Source organism: Neomonachus schauinslandi, chromosome 7 (genome assembly GCF_002201575.2).
Source record: "Neomonachus schauinslandi chromosome 7, ASM220157v2, whole genome shotgun sequence".
Taxonomy (NCBI): domain Eukaryota; kingdom Metazoa; phylum Chordata; class Mammalia; order Carnivora; family Phocidae; genus Neomonachus; species Neomonachus schauinslandi.
This window is the reverse complement of record NC_058409.1, coordinates 25,805,091-25,818,617: the sequence shown is the minus strand read 5'-3', so window position 1 is coordinate 25,818,617 and position 13,527 is coordinate 25,805,091. Positions and strand designations below refer to the sequence as shown.

At 38.8% G+C, this 13,527-nt stretch overlaps 1 protein-coding gene across 1 annotated transcript in view; it reads left to right on the top strand.

The window, feature by feature from the left end:
• CDKL3 (cyclin dependent kinase like 3) overlaps positions 1-13,527 on the top strand; it is a 59,944-nt gene that overhangs the window by 21,875 nt on the left and 24,542 nt on the right. Inside the window, 1 exon segment of the mRNA XM_021701929.1 lies at positions 1,221-1,399. Within this exon segment, the coding sequence (XP_021557604.1) occupies positions 1,221-1,399 (179 nt within the window).

Here is a 13,527-nt window from a genome sequence, read left to right as displayed (position 1 = left end):
TAGGTTTGGGGGAGAAGATGAATTCAGTTTTGGATTTGCTAAGTTTGAGGGGTGTCTGGGTCAGCCTTGTTGGACTTCTTGTGGACTTCTACTCCTTGTGGAAATCAGGAGAGACATCTTGGTTAGAGATAGAAATTTGGAAATCATCTGTATATTGTTACTTACTAAAGCTGGAAGAGTAGATGAGATTGAGATGGAGCAGCCAAAAGGTGAGAAGAAAGCCAAGAGAGTATGGTTTCCCCATAACAAGTGAAGGAAGTGGTAAAAACAAAAACAAATGAGTAGATGTGTTTTCCCGGGGAACATGATGTATGAAAAAAGAAAACCTGAGACCAGAATCCTACTTTTAAGAGACAAATAGGGAAAGAGGAAATGCCACAGAAATAGAAGGGACTGGGAGAATTTTAGGTCCCGGAAATCAGGAAGGGAGGAGTAGTTGGCTACATTTTTACACTAATGTATCAAGTAAGATGTGTATTGAGCGGTGTATATTGGATGCAGCAACAATGAAGTTCATGATGCCTCTGGTTTGGGGCAGTCTGATGGAATGTAGAAGCAAAGGATAGATTATATTACTTTAAGGAGTGAACGAGTGGTGAGAAGGAGAAGATTTAGTAAAGATAATGTCTTCAAGAGGTTTAGCTGTAAAGGCATGAGAGAAAGGGCAGTTATATCTAGAATGACATGGGGTTAAAGGAAATCACTGTTTTTCATTAAGTTCTTTTGATTACTTTTCTTTTTGGGATCGTGATTTACCTTTTTAGTATTATTTTGTTTTCTTGGCTTCATTTCATTTTTTTAAAAAAGATTTTATTTATTGAGAGAGAGAGAGCAAGTGAGAGAGCATGGGTAGGGGGAGTGGGGGGCAGAGCAGAGGGAGAGGGACAAACAGACTCTGCGCTGAGCATGGAGCCTGATGCAGGGCTTGATCCCACAACCTTGAGATTGTGACCTGAGCCAAAATCAAGAGGTGGAGTCTCAACTGACTGAGCAACCCAGGTGCCCCTGGCTTCATTTCATTCTGAGATGATGGGTGGGGCAAGAATTGAAAATATGTAACTATTTAGCTTTTGCTTTGTGTAGTTAATCCTTTGCATATGGTAAGAAAATAGCTTTACTGTCTTAATTAGCTAGATTTTCTCTATATAATTTTTGAGCGATCCTCTAGATAATAAAACCTCATTTTATTATAACCTATTGCATCTTCTGTTTGATTTTAGATCATTCATCGAGATATAAAACCTGAGAATATTTTAGTATCCCAGTCAGGAATTACTAAGCTCTGTGATTTTGGTTTTGCACGAACTCTAGCAGCTCCGGGGGACATTTATACGGACTATGTGGCCACACGCTGGTATAGAGCTCCAGAATTAGTACTAAAAGATACCTCTTATGGAAAGTATGTATATTTTGGGATCCTTTCTGGCCTTTCCTGGTCATCTCTTTTTTCCCTTTGTGTATCTTTCACCCCTACCACTAATACCCTCTGCTCTCTGCTTCTGGGTTAGGAATAAGAAAGGGATGCCTCTAAAAAAAAGAGAGACCCTCTAGGCACCTGTCCTGCTACATAATGATGTTACCATGCCTACTCTGTACTGTTGAGGGGCCCCAACCTCAGGTGACCTTTGCAGACATCTTTCAGGCTGTGTCCATGCTTGCTTTAAGCTGTGCCCCACCCTTGGCAGAGTTGTCTCCTCTGCTTATCTTTAGCCTCTACATTCTGCAGAGATTTAAAAATCATTTACCTCAGTCTGCCAGTGTTACCATAGGAACTGCCAAGTTTCCTATTTTCTGGAATATGGCACCCTCTTTACAAAGTCTGGCAAATAATTTTAGAAGATTTTATTTATTTATTTATTTGAGAGCAAGAATGAGAGAGAGCACAAGAGGGGAATGGGTCAGAGGGAGAAGCAGACTCCCCACCGAACAGGGAACCCAGTGCAGGACTCGATCCAGGGACTCCAGGATCAAGAACTGTGCCAAAGGCAGTCGCTTAACCAACTGAGCCACCTAGGTGCCCTGGCAAATAATTTTTAAATTGTGCTGCTCTAGATGCCTTAAAAAGTAGCATGGTATCATTCTATTGTGAAACCATAGAAACAGTATATGAAACTGCAATCTAATATACAAATAGCAAATCTTAAAGGGACCAAGTGGTCCAACTTAACACAAGAAGTGGGGGGATGGTGGATAATTCTCACACACTTTTCCTAGAAACCATTATTCTGTTTTTACAATAATATCTAACTCCAGGGGCACCTGGGTGGCTCAGTCATTAAGTGTCTGCCTTCGGCTCAGGTCATGGTCCCAGGGTCCTGGGATCGAGCCCCGCATCGGGCTCTCTGCTCAGCAGGGAGTCTGCTTCTCCCTCTCCCACTCCCCCTGCTTGTGTTCCTTCTCTCACTGTGTCTCTCTCTGTCAAATAAATAAATAAAATCTTTTTAAAATAATAAAAAATTATGAATTCAGTTATTTTATTAATTTTTTATTTGAAAATAGTTGACACACAATATTACATTAGCTTCAGGTGTACAACATAACAATTCAACATCTTTTTTACATTGTGCTATGATCATTACAAATGTAGCTACCATTTTTTGCCTTATAATATTATTATAGTATCACTGACTATATCCCCTATGTTGTACCTTTTTTTTTTTTTTAAAGATTTTATTTATTGGGGCGCCTGGGTGGTTCAGTTGGTTAAGCCACTGCCTTCGGCTCAGGTCGTGATCCTGGAGTCCCGGGATCGAGTCCCGCATCGGGCTCCCTGCTCAGCATGGAGTCTGCTTCTCCCTCTGACCCTCCTCCCTCTCATGCTCTCTGTCTCTCATTCTCTCTCTCGCAAATAAATAAAATCATAAAAAAAAAAAGATTTTATTTATTTATTTGAGAGAGAGAGAGCATGAGGGGGAGAGGGTCAGAGGGAGAAGCAGACTCCTCGCTGAGCAAGGAGCCTGATGCGGGACTCGATCCCAGGACTCCAGGATCATGACCTGAGCCGAAGGCAGTCGCTTAACCAACTGAGCCACCCAGGCGCCCCCCTATGTTGTACCTTTTATTCCCATGACTTATTAATTCCGTGACTGGAAGTCTGTATCTCCCACTCCCCTTCACCCATTTTGCCCATCCTCGTCATCCCCATTTAAAATAAGAGGTTACTAAGGCACAGAAAGGTAAACTCATTTGCCCCAAGTCACTCCAGAGCACCTTTTCAACTGTACTTACCACTGATGGCCTACACAGACCATCTCTGTGCCTCCGTTAACTTTATCTGTGTAATGGAAATAATAATAGGACCAGCTTCATCGGTTTGTTGTGAGAATCAAATGATTTAATGAATGAAAAAGATTAGAATATAGTAAATGCTCAAAAAATGTAGCCTCCATAAGATCTGTCCTAATTTTACCCTCTCTTCATGATAGAGCTTAAATTTCTTTTCTGATGCTCCCCCTATTTTCCGATCCTTGCCCCCGAATCATATCCCCTTCTAAGCCCTTTTGTTCATTATTTGTAGATTTTATGCCAGTTAATATTTAATATGGCTTATTTCTAGTTCTTTAAAAAAAATACTTCATGGGGCGCCTGGGTGGCTCAGTCATTAAGCGTCTGCCTTCTCAGCGGGGAGCCTGCTTCTCTCTCTCCCACTCCCCCTGCTTGTGTTCCCTCTCTCGCTGTGTCTCTCTCTGTCAAATAAATGAATAAAATTTTTAAAAATAAACAAATAAATACTTCCTGCTTAAAGATATGTTCTTTGAGAACAGATATAATCTCTTGTAGTCCACAGAGACAAAATTGGTAACTCGCACATGGTAAATTTGGACTCTGTGAGACTTCACATTACGTTTGAAATAAATTTGCTAGTGCGTGTTTTTAAAAAAAAAATCCTTTTATTGTTGAACAACACACAGACCCAAAAAAAGCTCGCACAATGAATGTATAGCTTCACTACCAGATCAAAAAATAGAATTTTGGGGCGGAGGGATGGGTTAAATAGGTGAAGGGGATTAAGAAATATCATAATGAGGGCGCCTGGGTGGCTCAGTTGGTTAAGCGACTGCCTTCGGCTCAGGTCATGATCCTGGAGTCCCTGGATCGAGTCCCGCATCGGGCTCCCTGCTCGGCAGGGAGCCTGCTTCTCCCTCTGACCCTCCCCCTCTCATGTGCTCTCTGTCTCTCTCATTCTCTCTGTCTCAGATAAATAAATAAAATCTTTAAAAAAAAAAAAAAAAAAAAGAAATATCATAATGAGCAATGAGTAGTGCATAGAATCATTGAATCATATTATATGCTTGAAACTAATATAACACTTTACATTAATTATACTTGAATTAAAAAAATAGAATTTTGCTGCCCCTTCAAAGACTCTCAGGTGCCCTATTCCAATTATATTGTTCTCCCTGATCCCAAAAGTGACCATGATATTGACTTTTTTTTTTTTAAAGATTTTGTTTTATTTATTTGAGAGAGAGAGAATGAGAGACAGCATGAGAAGGAGGAAGGTCAGAGGGAGAAGCAGACTCCCTGCTGAGCAGGGAGCCCGATGCGGGACTCGATCCCGGGACTCCAGGATCATGACCTGAGCCGAAGGCAGTCGCTTAACCAACTGAGCCACCCAGGCACCCGATATTGACTTTTATTATATTCAGTTCCTTATATTTCTTTATAGTTTTATCTACTTATCCAAGTACATGCACTTAGTTTGATCTAGCCTTTTTTAAATGATAGCTTTTTTGAGATATGATTCACATACCATAAAAATCACCCATTTAAATTGTATAATTCAGTGGTTTTTAGTATATTCACAAAGTTGTAAAATCATCACTACATTCAATTTTAGAACATTTTCATCACCCCAAAAAGAAACCCTATATCCATTGGCAGTCACTCTCCCTTTCCTGCCAAGCCTTCCAGGCCTAGCAACCACCAGGCTACTTTCAATTCTCTATGGATTTGCCTATTCTGGACATTTCATATAAATGAGATTAAGCGAGATCTGTTTTTTGGGGACTGACTTCTCTCACTTTGAATATTGTTTTCAAAGGTCATCCATGTTGTAGCATGTATCAGTACTCATTTCTTTTTATGGCTGAATAATATCCATTCTATGGATATATCACATTTTATCTATCTAATTTTTAGTTGATAGACATCTTGATTGTTTCCACTTTTCGGCTATGATGAATAATGTGAACATTCGTGTACATGTTTCAGTGTGGACATGTGTCTTCATTTCTTTGGGTTTCATACCTGGGAGGTGGAATTGTGGGTGGCAACTCTATGTTTGATCCTTTGAGGAACTGCCAGATTTGTTTCCACAGTGTCTGTATTGTTTTACATTCCCGCCAGCAGAATGTAGGGACTACAGTTTCTTCATTTCCTTGCCAACACTTATTATTATCATTTTTTATGGCCACCCTAGACTTTCTCCTCTACCCCCCCAGGCATTCTTTTTTTTTTTAAGATTTTATTTATTGGGGCGCCTGGGTGACTCAGTCGTTAAGCGTCTGCTTTCGGCTCAGGTCATGATCCCAGGGTCCTGGGATCGAGCCCCACATCGGGCTCCCTGCTCCGCGGGAAGCCTGCTTCTCCCTCTCCCACTCCCCTTGCTTGTGTTCCCTCTCTCGCTGTGTCTCTCTCTGTCAAATAAATAAATAAAATCTTTTTTTTTTAAGACTTTATTTATTTATTTGACAGAGAGAGACACAGCGAGAGAGGAACACAAGCAGGAAGACATTATTTATTTATTTGACAGAGAGAGACACAGCGAGAGAGGAACACAAGCAGGAAGATTTTATTTATTTATTTGACAGAGAGAGACACAGTGAGAGAGGGAAAGCAAGCAGGAGGAGTGGGAGAAGGAGAAGCAGGCTTCCCGCTGAGCAGGGAGCCCGATATGGGGCTCGATCCCAGGACCCTGGAACCATGACCTGAGCCAAAGGCAGACGCTTAACGACTGAGCCACCCAGGCGCCCCAGGCATTCTTTTTTTTTTTTTTTTTTTGAAGATTTTATTTATTTATTTGAGAGAGAGGGAGCACAAGCAGGGGGAGGGGCAGAGGGAGAGGGAGAAGCAGGCTCCCTGCTGAGAGGGAGCCCGATGTGGGGCTCGATCCCAGGACCCTGGGATCATGACCCGAGCCGAAGGCAGATGCTTAACCGACTGAGCCGCCCAGGTGCCCCCGCAGGCATTCTTTTTTAAATAGGCTTTTTAGGGGCACCTGGGTGGCTCAGTTGGTTAAGCGTCTGCCTTTGGCTCAGGTCATGGTCCCAGGGTCCTGGGATCGAGCCCCGCATTGGGCTCCCGGCTCAGCGGGGAGTCTGCTTCTCCCTCTCTCTCTTTGCCCCTCCCTCCCACTTGTGCTCTCTCTCTTTCTCTCTCTCTCTCTCGCTCACTCTCTCTCTCAAATAAATAAATAAAATCTTTAAAAAATATGCTTTTATTTTGGAATAATTCTACATTTATAGAAAAGCTGCAGACATAATACAGAGAGTTCCCATACAGCCCTCACCCAATTTCTGCTTCTCCTAACGTCATAATCTTACATTACTGTGGTATATTTGTTAAAACTAGTCTTGCTTTTTTATGTAAATAAGATCTGATATGTTTTTATTTATTTATTTATTTATAGATTTTATTTATTTATTTTTGTGAGAGAGAGAGAGAGAGAGAAAGAGCGCGCACAAGAGAAAGCAAACGTGAGTGGGGGTAGGGGTAGAGGGAGAAGCAAACTCACTGCTGAGCAGGGAGCCCTATGCAGGACTCCATCCCAGGACCCTGGGATCATGACTGAGCCCAAGGCAGACGTTTAACCAACTGAGCCACACAGGCGCCCCAAGATCTGATACGTTTTTAAGGTCTCTTTTAAACTACAGTAATTTCCTCTATCCCTTTATTTTTCTTACGACTTATCTGTTGAAGAACCCAGACCACTGAGTTTCTAAGTCTGAATTTTGTTGATTGCATACTCGCAGTGGAGTTCAACATGTTTCTTTGTCCTTTATATTTTGTGCAAATTGGCACCTGGGTCCAGATGTTGGGTTAGTCTGAGGTTCAGTCTATTTCACAAGATTATAGGCAGTATTGTCTTCTTGAGTTAGGAGAGACATAAGTCTGAATGTCTCTTTCTGTGACGTTAGTAGCCACTGATGCTTAATGGCTAGATCTGTCAATTCATTGGGATTTGCAAATGGTGGTATTTTAATTTTATCTTCTCTTCTTATTACTTATAATACTTTTGGGTGAAGGGTATTAAGGAGGGCACTTTTTGTGATGAGCAGTGGGTCTTGTATGTAAGTGATGAATCACTGAATTTTGTTCCAGAAACAAATATTGCACTGTATGTTAACTAAGTAAAATTTAAATTAAAAAAAAATTATGGTTGGTACAAAGCAAAAAATTAAAATAAAATAAAAATTTTAAAAATTAAAAATGCAAAAAATAAAAATAAAAAAATAAATGCTGCCTACTTGTTCTTTTAAAAAAACCTTTGTTGAGATAAAATTCATACATAATACAATTCATGCATTTAAAGTATGCAGTTCAGTGGTTTTTAGTATATTCACAGATAGGTGCAACATCACCATAATTTTTGAACATTTTCATCACCTTAAAAGAAACCCTGTATCCTTTAGCTATCACCCTCCTATACCCCCACCCCTCTTGTTCCAGCCCTAATCAACCACTAATCTACTTTCTGACTTTATAGATTTCCCTATTCTGATTTTCATATGAATGGAATTACATAATATGTGGTCTTTTGTGACTAACTTGTTTACTTAGCATAATGATTTCAAGGTTCATCCAAGTTGTGGCACATTTTAGTACTTCCTTTCTTTTCTTTTTTTTTAATATTTTATTTTTAAGTAATCTCTACACCCAATGTGGGCCTTGAACTCACAACCCTGAGATCAAGAGTCGGATGCTCTTCTGACTGAGCCAGCTAGGCACCCCCTTCCTTTCCTAAGGAATTGAATCCAATTATTTCCCCATTATGTGGATAGATCACTTTTGTTTATCCATTTGTCCATTGATAGACATTTGAGTTGTATTCACTTTTTGGCTATTATGAATAATGCTGCTCTAAATATTTATGTATCAGTTTTTGTGTGGACATATGTTTTCATTTCCCTTGGAGTAGAATTAATGAGTCTTATGGTAACCCTGTGTTTAATCATTTGAGACACTGTCAGACTGTTTTCCAAAATGTCTGCATCATTTTAAAATCCCACCAACAGAGTGTGAGGGTTACAGTCTCTCTAATATCCTCATCAACACTTGTTATTATCTGACTTGGGTTCTAGTCATCCTAATGGGTATGAAGTGGTATCTCATTGTGGATTTGACTTGCATTTCCTTGATGACTAAGGATATTGAGCATCTTTTCACGTGTTATTGGCCATTTGTATATCTTCCTTTGAGCAATGTCTGTTCAGATCCTTTGCCCATTTTTAAATTGTTTTGGCTTTTTATTATTGAGCTGTAAGAATTCTTTGTATACTCTAGATTCAATTCCTTATCAGATAATGCATTTTTAAATTTTTCCATCATTCTATGGATTGTTTCTTCATTTTCTTGATGGTGTCCTGTGACACACAAAAATTTTTAATTTTTTTTTTTAGGATTTATTTATTTGAGAGAGAGACTGCGAGTGGGGGCCAAGGGAGGGGCAAAGGGAGAGGGAGAAAATCTCCAGCAGGCTCCCCCCTGAGCACGGATTCCCCACACAGGGCTTAATCTCACAGCCCTGAGATCATGACCTGAGCCGAAACCAGAAGTTGTTAGGCTTAACCAAATGCACCACCCAGATGCCTCTATTTTGAGTTAATTTTAATATGTGGCATAAGGTAAGGGGTTTCCTCTTTTTGATGTGGCTATCTACTTGTCTAAGCACCGTTTGTTGAATGTTTTTCCCTCATTGAGTGGTCTTGGCACCTTTGTTGAAAACCACTTGACCAGAAATGTGAGGTTTATTTCTGGACTTTCAGTTCTATTCTGTTGATCTGTGTGTCTGTCCTTGTTCCAGAACCACACTATCTTGATTACCATTGCTTTGTATTGAGTTTGAAGTAGGAAAGTATGAGTCTTCCAACTTTGTTTTTCTTTTTCAAGATTGTTTTGGCTATTCTGGGTTCCTTGCAGTTTCATATGAATTTTAGGATCAACTTGTCAATTAAAAAAAAATTTTTTTTTCAAAAAGACATCTAGTATTCTGATAGGGATTACGCTGAATCTGTAGATCATTTTGGAGAGCATTGCCATCTAAACAATGTTAGTTAAGTCTGCTAATCTATGAACATAGAACATTTTTTCATTTATCTAGATCTTCAATTTCAACAATGTTTTGTAGTTTTCAGAGCATACATTTTGCACTTCTGTTAAATTTATTCCCAAGTATTTTATTCTTTTTGATGTTATTGTGAATGGAACAGTTAATTTCATTTTCAGATTGTTCACTGAAAGTGTGAAAAAAATACCTGATTTTTGTATATTAATTTTGTATCCTGCAACCTTGCTGAATGTATTGGTTCTAATAATTGTTTTTTTGGATTCCTTAGGACTTCCTATATACAAGATCATGTCATCTGTGAGTAGAGATAATTTTACTTCTTCTTTTCTGGTCTGGATGCCTTCTGTTTCCTTTTCCTTCTAATTTCTCTGGCCAGAACCTCTAGCACAATGTTGAAAAGAAGTGGTGAATAAAAAAATTAAAAAAAAAAAAAAAGAAGTGGTGAGAGCAGACATTCTTGTCTTGTTACTAATGTCAGGGGAAAAACATCCAATCTTTTACTATTAAGTTTGTTGTTAGCTGTGGGTTTTTCGTAGATGTCCTTTCTCAGGTTGACAAAATTTCCTTTTATTCCTAGTTTGTTGAGAGTTTTTATTACGAAAGTGTATTGGTCAAATGCTTTTTCTGTACCTATTGAGATGATCATGTGCCTTTTATTTTTTTAATCTATTGATACGATGTATCCCATTAATTGATTTTGCATATTGAACCAACCTGTGTGCCTGAAATAAATCCCACCGGATCATGGTGTATAATTCTTTTTTTTTTTTTTCCTTGTGTCTTTGGCACCAGAACCTGCTTGACCTTGTTAAAATATAATGAAAGATGTCATTTACAGTGCAACATTCTGTACTAAAAGTTATTTCCATTGGAGGTGTTGCCTGTTTGATTGGGTCTACAAAACATCATAAACACTCTTAAATTTAAGGACTACTGTATTACTCTCTCTACCAGGAATGGGTAAATCTGGCCTATTGTCTGTTTTTGTAAATAAAGTTTTATCATAACAGCCACACTCATTCATTTACATATCATCTATGGCAGCTTTCACCCAGTTGCAGTTGCTTGAGTAGTTGCACCAGAGACTGTATGGCTTGCAAAGCTTAAAATATTTACTATGTGCTCCTTTACAGAAAAAGTTTATTGGCCTCTATACAATACCATGGTGAGAGTATAACAACACAAGAGCAAGAGTAAACAATCTTTAATATATATATATATATTTTAACTGAAGTATTGTTGACATATAATACTAAATTAGTTTCAGGTACACAACATAGTGATTCAACAATTATATAGATTATGAAATGTCCACTGCAAAAAGTATATTACATTATTATTGACTTTGTTCCTTATGCTGTGCTTTTCATTTCTGTGAATTATTTATTTTATAACTGGGAGTTTGTACCTCTTTTTTTTTAAGTTTGTACCTCTTAATCCCCTTCACCCATGTCACCCATCTCCTCACCCCTTTGACAACTGCCAGTTTGTTCTTTATGGTTCTCAGTTTTTTATTTTATTTAATTAATTAATTTATTTAACTAATCTCTACACCCACCATGGGGCCTGAACTCTCAACTCTAAGATCATGAGCTGAATGCTCTTCCAACTGAGCCAGCCTGGTGCTCCTGCTAGTTTGTTCTTTATATTTAGGAGTCTGTTTCTCTCTTTGTTGTTTGTTTTGTTTTTTAGATTCCACAGTGTGTGTAATTCTTTTTATTTGTTGCTGGACTCAGTTTGCTGTATTTTGTTGAGTATTTTTTTTTTCCCCTCAGATTTTTTTTTATTCTTATGTTAATCCCCATACATTACATCATTAGTTTTAGATATAGTGTTCCATGATTCATTATTTGTGCATAACACCCAGTGCTCCATGCAGAATGTGCCCCCCTCAATACCCACCACCAGGCTAACCCATCCTCCCACCCCCCTCCCCTCTAGAACCCTCAGTTTATTTTTCAGAGTCCATCGTCTCTCATGGTTCGTCTACCCCTCCGATTTCCCCCGCTTCATTCTTCCCCTCCTGCTACCTTCTTCTTCTTCTTTTTTTTTTTTCTTAACATATATGGCATTATTTGTTTCAGAGGTACAGATCTGAGATTCAACAGTCTTGCACAATTCACAGCGCTTACCAGAGCACATACCCTCCCCAGTGTCTATCACCCAGTCACCCCATCCTTCCCACCCCACCCCCCACTCCAGCAACCCTCAGTTTGTTTCCTGAGATTAAGAATTCCTCATATCAGTGAGATCATATGATACATGTCTTTCTCTGTTTGACTTATTTCGCTCAACATAATACCCTCCAGTTCCATCCATGTCGTTGCAAATGGCAAGATCTCATTCCTTTTGATGGCTGCATAATATTCCATTGTATATATATACCACATCTTCTTTATCCATTCATCTGTCGATGGACATCTTGGCTCTTTCCACAGTTTGGCTATTGTGGACATTGCTGCTATAAACATCGGGGTGCACGTACCCTTTCGGATCCCTACTTTTGTATCTTTGGGGTAAATACCCAGTAGTGCAATTGCTGGATCATATGGTAGCTCTATTTTCAACTTTTTGAGGAACCTCCATACTGTTTTCCAGAGTGGCTGCACCAGCTTGCATTCCCACCAACAGTGTAGGAGGGTTCCCCTTTCTCCGCATCCCTGCCATTTTGTTGAGTATTTTTATGTCCATATTCATGAGAGATATTGGTAAGAGATATTGGTCTGTTGTTTTCTATTGAATTTTTAAAGTGCTTATTTAAATTCCAGTTAGTTAACATATAGTGTAATATTAGTTTCAGGTGTACAATACAGTGATTCAACACTTCCATACAATATCCAGTGCTTATCACAAATGTGCTCCTTAATCCCCATCACCTCTTTAACCCATCCCTGCTCCCACCTCCCTTCTGGTAAACATCAGTTTGTTCTCTATAGTGTTTCCTCCTCTTCTATTTTTTGAAAGAGTTTGTAAAGAATTGGTATTAATTTTTCTTTAAATATTTGATGGAATTCAGCAGTGAAGCCATCTAGGCCTGGGGTTTCCTTTGTGTGTAGTGTTTTGATTAGGAATTCAAGTTTTTCACTTGTTACAGGTTTATTTAGATTCTCTATTTTTCTTGAGCCAGTTTTAATTGTTTGTGTTTTTCTGGGAAACTGTCTGTTTGACCTAAGTTATCTGATTTGTTGGTGTACAATTGTTCATTGCATTCCTTTATAATTCTTTTGATTTCTGCAAGGTTGGTGGTAATGTTACTTCTTTCATTTCTGATTCTAATAATTTAAGTCTCTTTTTTCTTAGTCATTCTAGTTAAATGTCAATTTTGTTGATCTTTACAATGAGCTTTTGGTTTCAATGATTTTTCTCTTTTTTAAAAAAAATCCTTATTTCACTCTAATCTTTATTATTTCCTTCCTTCTGTTTGCTGTAGTTTTAGTTTGTTTTTCTTTGTCCACTGTCTTAAGGTGGAATGCTAGGTTATAGATTTGACATTTTTCTTCTTTCTAAGTCTTTCTTATTTTTTTTAAAAGATTTTATTTATTTATTTGAGAGAGAGAGAGAGACCACGTGCATGGGGTGGAGGGGGCAAAGGGAGAATAAGAAGCAGACTCCCTGCTGAGCGCGGAGCCCAATGTGGGGCTCAATCCCAGGACTCTGAGATCATGACCTGAGCCAAAGTCTGACACTTAACCAACTGAGCCACCCAGGTGCCCTGAAGTCTTCTTTCTTAATACAGGCCATCTGTATGTCTTCTTTGGAAAAGTATCTATTCAGGTCCTCTGCCCATTTTTAATTGGATTATTTGTATTTTTGGTGTTGAGTTGTATAAATTCTTTATATATTTTGGATATCAATCTACAGCACCTCCTTTTTAAACAGAAATAGAAGCATACTATATATAGTACAGAATCCCTTTTTTTTCTCTTTTAATTTTTTTAATTAGTAGACTTTTATTTCCTGAGAGCATCTTTAGGTTTACAGAGAAATTGAGCAGAAAGTAAGGTTCCCCAATACCTACCCCCTCCTTCTTACCCCCTCCACAACAAGTTTCCCTGTTGTTAACACTTTACATTAGTTTGGCACTTTTTTAAGATTGATAAACCCCTGGGGCACCTGGCTGCCTCAGTCAGTGGAGCATGTGACTCTTGATCTTGGGGTTGTGAGTTTGAGCCCCATGTTGGGTGTAGAGATTACTTAAAAAAATAAACAAATCTTTTAGGGCGCCTGGGTGGCTCAGT